This window comes from Emydura macquarii, unplaced genomic scaffold, assembly GCF_026122565.2.
Source record: "Emydura macquarii macquarii isolate MOO-44397 ecotype Brisbane River unplaced genomic scaffold, CSIRO-AGI_Emac_v2 contig_2205, whole genome shotgun sequence".
NCBI lineage: Eukaryota > Metazoa > Chordata > Testudines > Chelidae > Emydura > Emydura macquarii.
Genome location: NW_027132342.1, coordinates 27,630,700 through 27,642,859, shown reverse-complemented (window position 1 = coordinate 27,642,859; position 12,160 = coordinate 27,630,700). Strand labels below are relative to the sequence as shown.

General features: G+C 39.8%; 1 protein-coding gene and 1 pseudogene across 1 annotated transcript in view; one reads left to right on the top strand and one right to left on the bottom strand.

Moving 5' to 3' along the window:
* Positions 1-663: 663 nt before the first annotated feature.
* Positions 664-7,094, bottom strand: LOC137160566 (vertebrate ancient opsin-like; annotated as a pseudogene).
* Positions 7,095-11,318: 4,224 nt separating this feature from the next.
* Positions 11,319-12,160, top strand: part of PLEKHG7 (pleckstrin homology and RhoGEF domain containing G7) — a 38,694-nt gene continuing 37,852 nt past the window's right edge. The window contains exon 1 of the mRNA XM_067559108.1: positions 11,319-11,618. Within this exon, the coding sequence (XP_067415209.1) occupies positions 11,319-11,618 (300 nt within the window). The remainder of the gene's footprint in view (positions 11,619-12,160) is intronic.

Sequence of the window (12,160 nt, the reverse complement as noted above, 5' to 3'; positions counted from 1 at the left end):
GCCTTGAGTGGGACTTATTTGTGCATGGCCTTGTGCTGGCCCTCTGCACCACATGTGTTTCATTCCTGGACTATGTCTACACTGTGACCTAGGGGTGTGATTTCCCCAGCTCGCGTACACATACTGACGCTAGCTCTCATTGAGCTAGCACAAGTATAAACAACTGTGTAACTGCAGTTGTGGCAGCAAATGCACTAGTCCAAATAAGCCTGAAATTGGTGGATGTATACTCAGCTATACCTCCACTGCTACTACCCATGCTACCATGGCTACATTGCTATGTATACTGATGCTAGCTCGATGAGAGCTAGCACAAATATGTGTACATGAGCAAGGGAATCGTACCCCTAGCTCATAAGGGAGACATAGCCTAAGAGAGGACTGATTAACACACAGGATTCAAGTACTCCCATAGACTCCTATATCTTTCAGCAAAGGAATAGGACTCCTTGGGGAGGGTGCCATGTGTGTGAGAGAGCAGGAGTGTGTGTGAGATACAGAGATTATTTAATAACTGTAGTGGTGCTACTGCCCCACTAAAGTAAAGCACTTTACCTCCTAATAAAAAGATGAACATTACTAAATAATTAGGTTATTAGACCAAACAACTATGCTGCCCTTCAGTTCAACCCTCCGTGTTCATAACCTTTAAGTGACTGATATTTAGTGCGTTATCTGCATATCAAAGAAAAGACATGTGATTGAGTTGCAAACAAGACTGGTCTTAGCAGCAAGAGGTGAAATGTTATGTGTTGGATCAATGACAAGAGCAAAGCAAGTGTTTGGCAACCAGTAGATCAGAAAAGCCATCACCATAGCAAGTACCATCACCACAGCGCAAAACTCTTCTTCTGGATCAGTTTTTCCTCCCAGCTGTTTGATCTTCATATTTAACTGATAATAAATCAGATGAACAACAATTTAAAAGATAAAGCCAACCATTTATCCAAGTTTTCTGAACGAATTTTCCACATTAATATGTGCATGATATACACATGTAATATTTTTCAGACCTAGCTGTCTGTAAGTAACTAAGGGCTAAATCCAAAAGAGATTTAGGTGCCAAAAACAAAATTCAGATCCTTATAACCCTTTCTCAGTGCTGCGTAACCCTGTAGGTGCCTAAAGGCCCCTAAGTTTCAGCTGGCGAGCATGTGCAAAGCCACCTAAGGCCTGACACCACCTAAACCCCAGTGGGATTCTGATTTTGCCTGTGAGGCCCAATCCAATAGGCATTCTCGTATGCCTACTGGATCTGGTCCCACACAAAATCTGGAGAATGAGGTACTCTGATACCCAGTGGTTAGAGCAGTCACCTGAGGTCTGGATTCAGATCTCTACTCTGCCCGATGCAGAGCAAGGATTTGAACCCAGATTTCCCATGTGAATGCCCTGACCTCTGGACTATTAGCTAATTCAGGGCAAGTTTCTCAGTTGTTCCTGTTAGACCTTTTCCACCTTGTATAATATATTAAATATTCACTGTGTCAATGAGAGAAACGACTCTGTCACTTACTAGTTAATGCGCTCTCCTAGAAGACCAAAGTTCCAGCCCTTGCCCCAATGAAGTTTTAAGAATGTATACAAAGTTAAATAGCTTCACCGGGAGAACTTGGAAAGCCCTGCCCCATACCACTTGGCCCAGTGGTTAGGGTACCCACTTGAGCAGTAGGAGACCTTCATTCAAGCTGTGCTCCACAGGAGGCAGAGGAGGATTTGAACATAAGGGTCCCACATCCTGGACGAGTGTGCGATTCTTCTTCTAGAAATGGCTGACCTGACTTAGGTGCCTGACTTCAGGAAAGAGCTCATGGTTATGAATCCATCCCAGAGTTAGGTGTCTAAGTCCCATTGAGGGGTAGGAGTCAAGCCTCATCCCTCTCCTCAACGTTTCCTATTGGCTAGGTTAAACAGCTCCCCACTCCGCTTCCTGGCTTCTGTGAATTCCATTCTTAGGCGCCAAACTCTCCCCATGCATTGTAAAAAGAATCTGGGTGCCTAATTCAGAGCTGAGTATTCCACAGGGCGCCCAGGTGTCTAAAGCTACACATTACAACATAGAGCTAAAGTCCTCTTGATGGATCTAGCCCTAAGTTCCTAGTTGTTCATTATCTTACCTTTAATTGTTATTTCTTTATTTTTAATTCTGATTAGCTCTGGTGATGTTTAGTGGCCTAACTCCAAATATAACAAATTTATAGGGCAATATTTTACAGAAGTGAGCAGTGCTTTTGCATGCCTCAATTTCTGGATGCCCAATTTAAGATTCCTTAAATAGACCTAATTTGCAGAATGTACTGCGCTTCCATTCTCAGAAAATTAGGCCTCATTAAGATGTCTCAAGTTGAGCACCCCAAAAACTGAGGCATCTAAAAACACCAGATACATTTCAAAATCTTGACCTATGTATATACTGTAAATAACCTTAAAAATTCTTCTATGGTTTCACTGCAGGGTATTAAGTAGGGAGTAATAACAGAGGGGCAGGAATCGCTGTGAGTTCAATTAGTTGGTGAGGGGGACAGTCCTAACAAGCGAAATATTATGAATTTGTTATTATTGGGGAAGACACAATAATTCTCAGGAGAAGTGCTGCTCAATAAGGTGACCTTATTTATTTATTATTTCTAATATGCCTGACTACCAATAGCAATATTATTTGTGTATTACAGTAGCAGCTAGTGCCCCATCTAATATCAGGGCCCCACTGTATTAGACATTTAAACATTACTACAGCCTGTCCCTTCTCTGAAGAGCTTACAATCAGAATGGACAAGAAAAATAAGGCATGGAAGAATGGAAGGGTTATCATCATCCTCACTTTATAAATGGAGAACGGAAGCACAGACAGATTAAGTAACAAGGGCAGCACTACACAAGAAATGCACAGCAGCACCAAGAACTGAATGCAGATCCCGGTGCAAATCCCTAACCAAAACCTTCCTTCCTCCCTTGAATACCCTGGTTCTGACCGTAGAAGTGCTCTACATCCAGCCCTGTGTAACCAAAATTTAAATACAAGGAGTAGAATGCTGGCTCCCTCGGGATCAATAGGAGCTTTTCCCATTCACTTCAGTGGAGCCAGGATTTCACCCAAGAATTCTTATTCCCTCAAGCCTCAGGCACAATAAACAGCATTCATATATTTTAAGCAATGTGTTATTTTAGTTGGAAATTGTAGGATATACTTTCACAAATAAGCAATGAATTTTTAAAATGCATTATTTTATGGGTATTGTGAGTATTCTGTGATCTTGGCAACTTCAGTGCATTTTCTTTTCTTTTATGGCAACAGAAATGCTGCTGGCATACTGCAGATGGCATTGTCTGCTGACTATAAAAATTATTCATGGGAAGTGCCATAAAGGAAGCTGAGTCTCAGCCAACATTCTGACATCAGTAGAATATTTTTATTTTAGTTACAACTCATCTCTTTTCTGCTTCACTCAGTGTTGAAGTTGTGTTTATGTTCAGCTTAAAATAAGTGCTAAATTATATCATTGACCCCAAACACACATGTATGAATTTCTCCTGGTGTAAATATTTTATTAAAATGTTGATGTTCCTATTTGTTTGTCAAACACCCCACCACGTTTAAATTCTTTTTATTCCAGTATTGAAGCTTCCTATTACAATTTTGTGTGTAATTTAATCAGATATTGTTTTGACAATCTGTTGATGGCTATTTTAAATATTTTTTTCTTTAATAGAAATGTGAAAAGGATTTTTTTTTTAAATTGGGTTTGTGCCCTTTATTGCTTCTTTGTTATGCATAAAGAGAGACTTTTTATTTTAAGAGCTTTTTCTGCTTGTTTTTAACCTAAAAATATCAGCAATGTCAACTCTGGCGTTCCTTAATTTTGCTGATGAGGAGCATTAGAGCATGTGAATTATGAGGTCTTACACCTTAATTGAAGGTTCAGGGGTATTGAATTTTTAACAAATGGCATTGTTTTTCCCAAGTGATTGTTATACATTGGTTTAATGCCTATTTAACTCCAAACAAAATCAAAGTGTTTTAAAGACTCTGATTAAAATTCCTTTCCCATCTGGTTTGCTCAGCTTTTGGTCTCTGGGGTCTTATGATGTCACAATTTCACTTCTTCAGTTGCCATAAAATATTCCTTGATAGGCAAGATCTCAATTTCTAAAGTGAAACAAAAATCAGATTCTTTTGCAGTTTTAAAAAGATCATTTCAGGTCCCCTTTACACATAATTTAAAAGGCACAAACGTCATTTCCAAGTCTTTTTCTATTAGTGAATATACACCTTGGATGCAGATAGGTGATTTAAGTCCAGGGTCACCCACTTCTATAGCAATACTTTGAGTGTGTGGAGGAACAAGGGGCTTTTTTAGATGGAAATTCCACAAAAACCCGCTTAGGCTGTATTAACTTTTCACAAATATTATAATTAGAAATTATAACTAGAAATATTATAAAATGGCCTGTTCTCATGAGATTTCCAGCCTGTTTTCCAGATTAAAGAGAGTGAGATAAGCTAGAAATAAAGTGAAATATGGGAAGAATGTACAACAAAATAAATAGAGCTGGTCAAAAAAATGCAGAATATATTTTGGGGGAAAAAATCACATTTTTTTCCTCAAAAACTTTCATCAAAATTTCAAAAAAACATCAACCACTCTGTAACTTGTCAAGAAAACAGCAAAAAACAAAAAAAAAAACCACCATAATCAGAATTTTGAAAATATTTCACCAGACCTAAAAATAATCAATCATTTCAATGAGTCAGAATCAAGGCAGGTTTACATTGTATGTGAAGAATTCCTGTAGAGAAAGAGCAAGGTATAGAAGGGTACTATAAATAAGCATAAATTGAAACCTACCTTATGCAATGATCTGAAGACATTGCCATAAGACAATCCAGTGATTAGCATAGGAACAATGAAGCAGGTTACAAAGTAGATTCTCTGGTAACTACATTTGCTCCAGAATCTTTCTTCCCTGCTAATGGGGCAGGAGATTTGGACTCCTTCAGGGACCACAAGAGCACCAGCCAAAGAATGATGCCACAGCCTATATGATACAAAAGAGCCAGATGAAAGCAACTAGGATCAGCTTTAGAGCTCCAATAGGTTGGCATACCACATTGTATCTTTCATAGGCTAAGTCAGGTGCCAGAGAGAAACCACACTAGGAAAATAACAAGAAATAATAAGAGCAACTATCAGATCAGAATGTTTAAAGGTTAATTCATACACCAGCCTGCAAGTTTCATAGCAAAGGCATTACTGAAAGATTGAAAGTAGCTGGGTGAAATCCTTGTCCCATTTAAGTCAATGGCAAAACTCCCGTTAACGTCAATGAGGCCAGGATGTCATCCCTGGTGTATAATAATCTCCATCAACCATCAGAATTTAGCAATTTTTTCCAAACAGAAAACGACTTGTGTGGAAAAAAAAGTCCATAAGAAATTATTATTCAAAATACAAGATTAAGACATTTTAAGAACGTAAGAATGGCCATACTGGGTCAGACCAATGGTCTATCTAGCCCAGTATCCTGTCTTTGACGGTGACCAGTTTCAGGTGCTTGAGAGGGAAAGAACAGAACAGGGCAATTACTGAGTAATCCATCCCCTGTTGTCCAATTCCAGCTTCTGGCTGTCAGAGGCTTAGGGAATCCCAGAGCATGGGGTTATGTCTCCGACCATCTTGACTAATAGACATTAATGGACCTATCCTCCATGAATTTATCTCATTCTTTTTTGAAACCTGTTATAGTTTTGGCCTTGACAACATCCCCTGGCAATGAGTTCCACAGGTTGACTGTGTGTTGTGTGACAAACTACTTCCTTTTTTTTTTTTTTTAACTTGCTGCCCATTAATTTCATTGGGTGACTCCTGGTCCAGACTAACACTTAGTCAGAACAATTGTATCATCTTGATTTTGCTTGATTTGTATTTAAACAAGTGGCTAAAATATAATCTTCTTTAAGAAAGATCAGATGTTCAGGTCTCCTGAGCAAAATATGGCACGTTTCACTTTTTGCTTATTTTTTGCTGCTGTTTGTTTGGGTTTTTTGTTTTTGTTTCGTTTTTTGTTTGGTCTTTTATTCCCTTTAGCGGAAAGGATAGATTTGTCTCCAAACAGAAGTAAAGTTAACATTTTTCTGCTATTCTTACTACTGTTTTCTGGAGCTATTATCCCTCCGGCTCAATTTGCCTACTATTTTAAAGCATAAATACATTAGATTTGTATTTAGTTTTATTTATTTATTAAAAAATTAATACTAAACAAGTATTGACAATAATGGTTGCCTTCTTCAACAGACAATAAGAGAGGGTGCCAAATATCCAAGACAGGGGAATACAACAGTTCACATCACTACAAGTGTCAGTGGAGCTCCTCACCAAGTAATTTGTTTCTCAGCATGAGAAAAGTTGGCAGAATCTGTCCCTTTGAGAATGGTCATAGAATAGATTCAGAGTAATAATCACACTTTAAGAGGGGAAGCAAACATTAAGCAGTGTTATAACAACCCCACTTAGCCCTTCGGCATTCCATTAATTAAACTGTCTCGCCATTTAGAAAATTCTAATTCCGAGCTGTGATTTCTTTAATACTTTTTTTTTTTTTTAAAGTTAACAGAAAATTAGCCCTGTTGCTAAAACTGTTGCTAGGTTAATCCTTCTTTTGGACTCTTCCACAACACAACATAAACAGATGTCTTTTTCTAATCTAACACAACACATACAAAATTTCATGTGTGAAGACCGAGGAGGATATGTGCATCACTTGGCTCTTGTTACTTACCAACGTAGTTGACAGCAAATCCTTGGAATATGCAGAATTTATGTCCCATGTAGAAATATCCATAGTAGTTTGTAACTGTAACTACAGTAGTGTCACATAGAAATATCATGAAATCTCAAAAGGAGAGATTTGGAATGAATATGTTGATGGGCTTTGAAGTTAACTGTAATCACTAACAAATTATTAAATATTAAAAACACAGCATTGAGGAACATCAAGAATGCCAAAATAATGCTACATCCAGATCTGGGAGAAATGGTGGGTCTCACTGTGATGCTCTCAGCCAGGTCATTTGCAACAGTAGTATTGTTCTGCATCTATCCATAATGGAGAACTGGAGATTTTATGAGAACTGTTCACACAAGATATGGTTCATCTGCGTATGGCCAAGACTCTTGTACTTACATAATCACATGGTGTGACGCTTCCCAAGGGACCCCAGGGTTGTAAGGCACCTCACTACCACCTACTCTTAGCATGAAGGAGCCTGTCTGTGCTTGCCAGGGTGGTGCAGCTCCCCAACTCTACCGGCCACAGGTGATGCAAGCACTCTCTCTAGGCCAACGCAGGCCCTGCTCTCTCTTTCTCTCTCTCTCTCTCCAGGTTGGTGATAGGCAAATTTCAGCCCTCGAGGCCTCTGAGTGTCTCCCTGGCGTGACCAGCCCCTGTTTCACTGGACACTAGCAACAAATTTGTTGCTTCCAAAGAAGCAGTACATCCCAGCTTACCAATTCTATCTCAGATCACCGCTCGGCTTAACACACAGCATTTAGATATGTTTATAGGAAAACAAGTAAAAGTTTATATAACAAAGTATAGAGATTATTCAAGTGATAGCAGGTAGATGTATTGGAAACAAATGATTACATATAAAATAAATTCATAAGATGCATTCTAGAACCTGGACTTACTTAGCTAGATACTTCCATGTTTTAGAGAACAATGCTCACCCTAAGTCTTCCCAGTGTTTTACAACCAGGCTTGGTTGTGATCATCCACTCATGAGACAAGTCACTCTGTCAGCTTGCCCCTCAGTGAAAGATCCAGGGTGTCTGTCTGCATCCCTAGATATTTCAGAACAATCCATTCTCCTTATTCGTAGACAGGATGCCCATCCCAATAGCTGATTATTTTTTCCTGTATACTCCTTACTTATAGATTTTGCAGTTTCTTATTCAGCATCTGGCTCACCATGCAAATAAGCATACATTGGGAGGTGCACTAGGCACAATGATCGACATAAAGATAAGCATCTGTAACCCCCTGCCTGAAAGGAACCTCTCCAAGACATGTCACCTCCTCGTTACCTGCCTTAAGAACTTAATTTTCAGACTAGACACAACTCCTTAAATATTATCCATACATACATTTCACAATTATGATATTGTGGCTCTTGGTAAAGACCTCACATGTCACCCTTTAGTGAATTATTATGCATATATCCAAACCAGGGGATTCCTGTAACCCCCTGGGCACTGTGGCAGGGGGACCCTGAATCACACATGGTGCTCTGTTTTATATTGATTACAGTCAATAAAATAGCTGTCTGATATTCGCTGTGTGCACAAAAGTGAACTCAGAAATCATCTTTATTGTCATAATTTCCAAGATGCTTTTCAGTTTGAGTCAGACAGTATACTAAGAAAATTGTCACATGACAGAAAGACAACCACTGTGTCAACTGTATCTTCACCCGTCTTTTCATTTAAAAAATGCCCTGTCCCCATTTTCCTCCTCCCCCAATATTTTCTTTTTAATCTAGCACTAAAGAAAATACATTAATCTAACAAGATTTAATCCTGGTAAATCTTGCATTATGGAGGGTATTTCCCTACCAGCCATGCTATGGTTCCTTCTGGAGCACTTATCTTTGCTTCCTTCAATGCAAAATACTATACTAATCTAAAGTTGCCATAAGGTGTCAAGGAGGTCAAATCTATGGTTCCTGACTTAATGGTTACTTGACCACACTGCACATGTTTCACTATATATGGCTGGATAATACAAAATACTACAGCCAGATCCTCAGCCAGTGTGAATCAGAGTAGCTCCACTGATTCAGTTACTTCAGTTGACTATGCCAGTTGAGCGTAAACTCTTATATGTGCATACGCAGCCTGTGTGACATTTGCAGTGGAAGCCATGACTTTGGATTTCCAGATTTATGTGTATTTTTACTTCTGCCATAACATTGCATTAATTTCATACTTTATTTCAAAATCCAGTTTCCAGCTAGCTTCAGAAACTTACACTTTGAGACTACATCTAATGTTTCAGGTGTAAGTATTATAAACTTTGCACCCAAGTTTGCATCTCAAAACCACACTGGTAAATACTAAGGGACCCGATCAGTTTATATCTCCAAAGCACCAGCTGGAAAGCAGTGCAGAGATTAGGTTGAGTTAGCATTAACTACAAGACAAGCACTAATAACCTCATCTCGCAACCATTTAAAGAACTGCAACAATACATTTTTCCCCTCTTTCAACATGATGTGGCATCTGTTTTTAGAACAGAGGCAGCTTGCTGCATTTAATTAATTATTCTAAGAGTTGTAGCTTGTGACACCCAGATTCTGATACTCGAATAAACTTCATGAGAACAGACTTTTATTTCATTTATTTTATTACAACTTTGCTTCCTTCAGTATCCACTTGACAATGAGTCAGGGTTTTATGGGCATATAGAGAACGGGCAAAGTACATGTAGATAGTTGATGGCACCTCTGTCACTTTCATTACTAAGGTTATCATGCGGGAAGTCATTGATGAGTAAATATAAGCATCTGCCATTATTTACAGCATAGCCTGTGTTGGCAGGATTTACTTATCCAGTAAATCCATCCTTCTGGATAAGTTAATATCAAACTAAAGTAGTGTTATCTTGTTTAATGATCTTTTATTCCTGTTGTTGAGTGTTTCATTATGACATCCAATGTGGAGCTGGCCAGTCCCATTGACTTCAACAGGGCTAGGATTTCACCCTGGATGTTTAACCAGTGGGCTATCCTATGACTGACCTGTAAGCAACTGTTTTCTTTACATAATGACGTAAATGTGAGGCCCTTCTTTTTAGGCATTATTCTTCTGCCTGCAGATTTATCAGCTGTGAAATAGATGTTTATGAGATAAAAGAAACACAGGATATAATGTCAGGAGCAAAATATTTCAGTAGTTTTGATTTGGTATCTAGAAACCATCAGATTAAAGTGGCACCTGAGGACTGAGAGAACACTGCCTTTGTGAAACCCTATGGGCTGTTTCAATTCCACAGAATGTCTTTCAGACTCATGAATTTACCAGAACTATAGTAAATGCACCAGGGCTGTAGTACCAGTAGGTAGTAAATGACCTAACCCAAGTTTTGAGAACTGAAGACATCCACACGCACGTAGATGACTTCATTTGTATCCATGAAACATGGGAGGAATATCTGGTAGAAGTGGACAGGATTCTAAAGCTTTTTGAGGAGGTAGGATTTAAACTTGCAAGAAACAAAGATCAGTTTGTGAGGAGGCACAGTACTTTCCTAGGACATACAGTCAGTGAGAATGGGCTGAGGCCCCAGAAACTGAAAATTATGCAAACCTGGAAGGGATACAGTGGCTTGTAGGCCTCTGAGGATACTACAGGAGATTTTCTTTTAAATTCTCAGAGCGGTCAGCACCATTATATCAGCCAACTACAGGCAATTTTGTCTGGATGGAGGGATACCAAAAAGCACTTGAGTTACTGAAGGAAGGACTGCTAAACCATGCTATGCTTAAATTCCCAGCTCCATCCTGTCTGCTCATGGTAACCTGTGATGCCTCAAAACTTGCTGTTGGATTTACACTTAAACAAATTGATTAGCTCAGTTTGTGCGGGGCTTTTGGAGGTTGCAAATGAATAGACAGAGTCACCTCTGTGTTGGCAACTACAGAACTGGAGTGTTTGGTTGTTGTGGAGACCCTCAAGGCCCATCATCCCTGCTTTGTAGGTATGGAATTCACAATGTACACACACCAGAGTGCACTGCAGTGGCTCCTTAACAAGCACAACCCAGAAGGACACCTCTGGAAATCAAGACACAAACTGTCTGAATATATATTCATAGTTCACCATAAACCTGGAAAGCAAAATGCGGTTGCAGATGCTCTTGGCTGGGGGAGGACAGTGAGAATAGCCTCAGGCTGGGCTTGCGAGGACATCTGGCAAGAACAGTCTAAGGACCCTGAGTTATGCTGCAACAGATCTACAGAAGAGGAACTTGACTGGGGAGGTTCGATGCAGTTCAGGAACAATTATCCACTGATCTGGACTCCAGCTGCCAATTTGATGGTGTATAAAGGTAACAGGATTGTCTTGCCAGCAAGCTTACAGAGAACGGTACGGCACTGTCATTGTGGTAATGAAGCGGCAGGCTACCTGGACACTGAGGCAGGTTTTCAACTGATTTTTTGGGCTGAGCATAGCCGCAGATGTAATGACTCTGTACTTTCCTGTCTTACCTGTCAAGAAAAGCAAATGCTAGTAAGAAGAGACAGAACTCCTTTAAGGGCAATGTCCCAATCTCATAAACCCTGGGAGTACATACAGGTTGACTTGCAAGGCCCTCTACCAGAAGAAAATCTGTATTTGTTGGTAATGTATAACACCTTCTCAAAGGACGTGGTGGCACAACCACTGAAGGCTAAAAGTACTGAGGCGGTTACAGTTGCATTGATGAAACACGTTGTGTTGCAGTTCAGCCCACCGAACTACATTTGCAGTGATCAAGGGAAAGAATTTGAATCCTGGTTGGTAGACAAGGTTTGCCGACAGCTCCAGCTAAGCAAGATGAGGACCAGTGTTGCCCATCCTGTGAGAAATGGGGGAGAGGCGTGAGTAAACCATACCATTCAGTCTATGTTTAGAATCACAGTCAGTGAACACCAACGCTGGGACATTAGGTCACCGCTTGATGTCTTTGCATATAACACCAGCCGCACTCAACTATCCATTACTCTCCTTATCACATTATTTTTGAACCCCTCAGACCTACGCTGCCCTGTGACTTGATGTTCAGGCTGCAGGAACTGGGAAGTCCACTTGCACCTGTGTGATGTGGCAGAGTCTTATATCAGTGAACTGAGGACAGCACTCGAGAAGGTAGAGGAACAGATGAGTCAGAAGCAAGCATGCCAGTCACAAGATGCCAGGAAAAAGGAAAATAATTTGCTCATCCTGAAAGAAGAGAAGGTGTTCCTATGCAACTGAAAAAAGCAGCCAAGAAAAAAATCCCAAATGTAGACCTTTTTGGAGGGAACCTTATGCAGTGAATAAGAATCTAAACAACTTGCCTTTGCTGATACAAAAAGCAAGATCTTGCCCCTCTTTGTAGTTCATTGAGAATTGGTGCACAG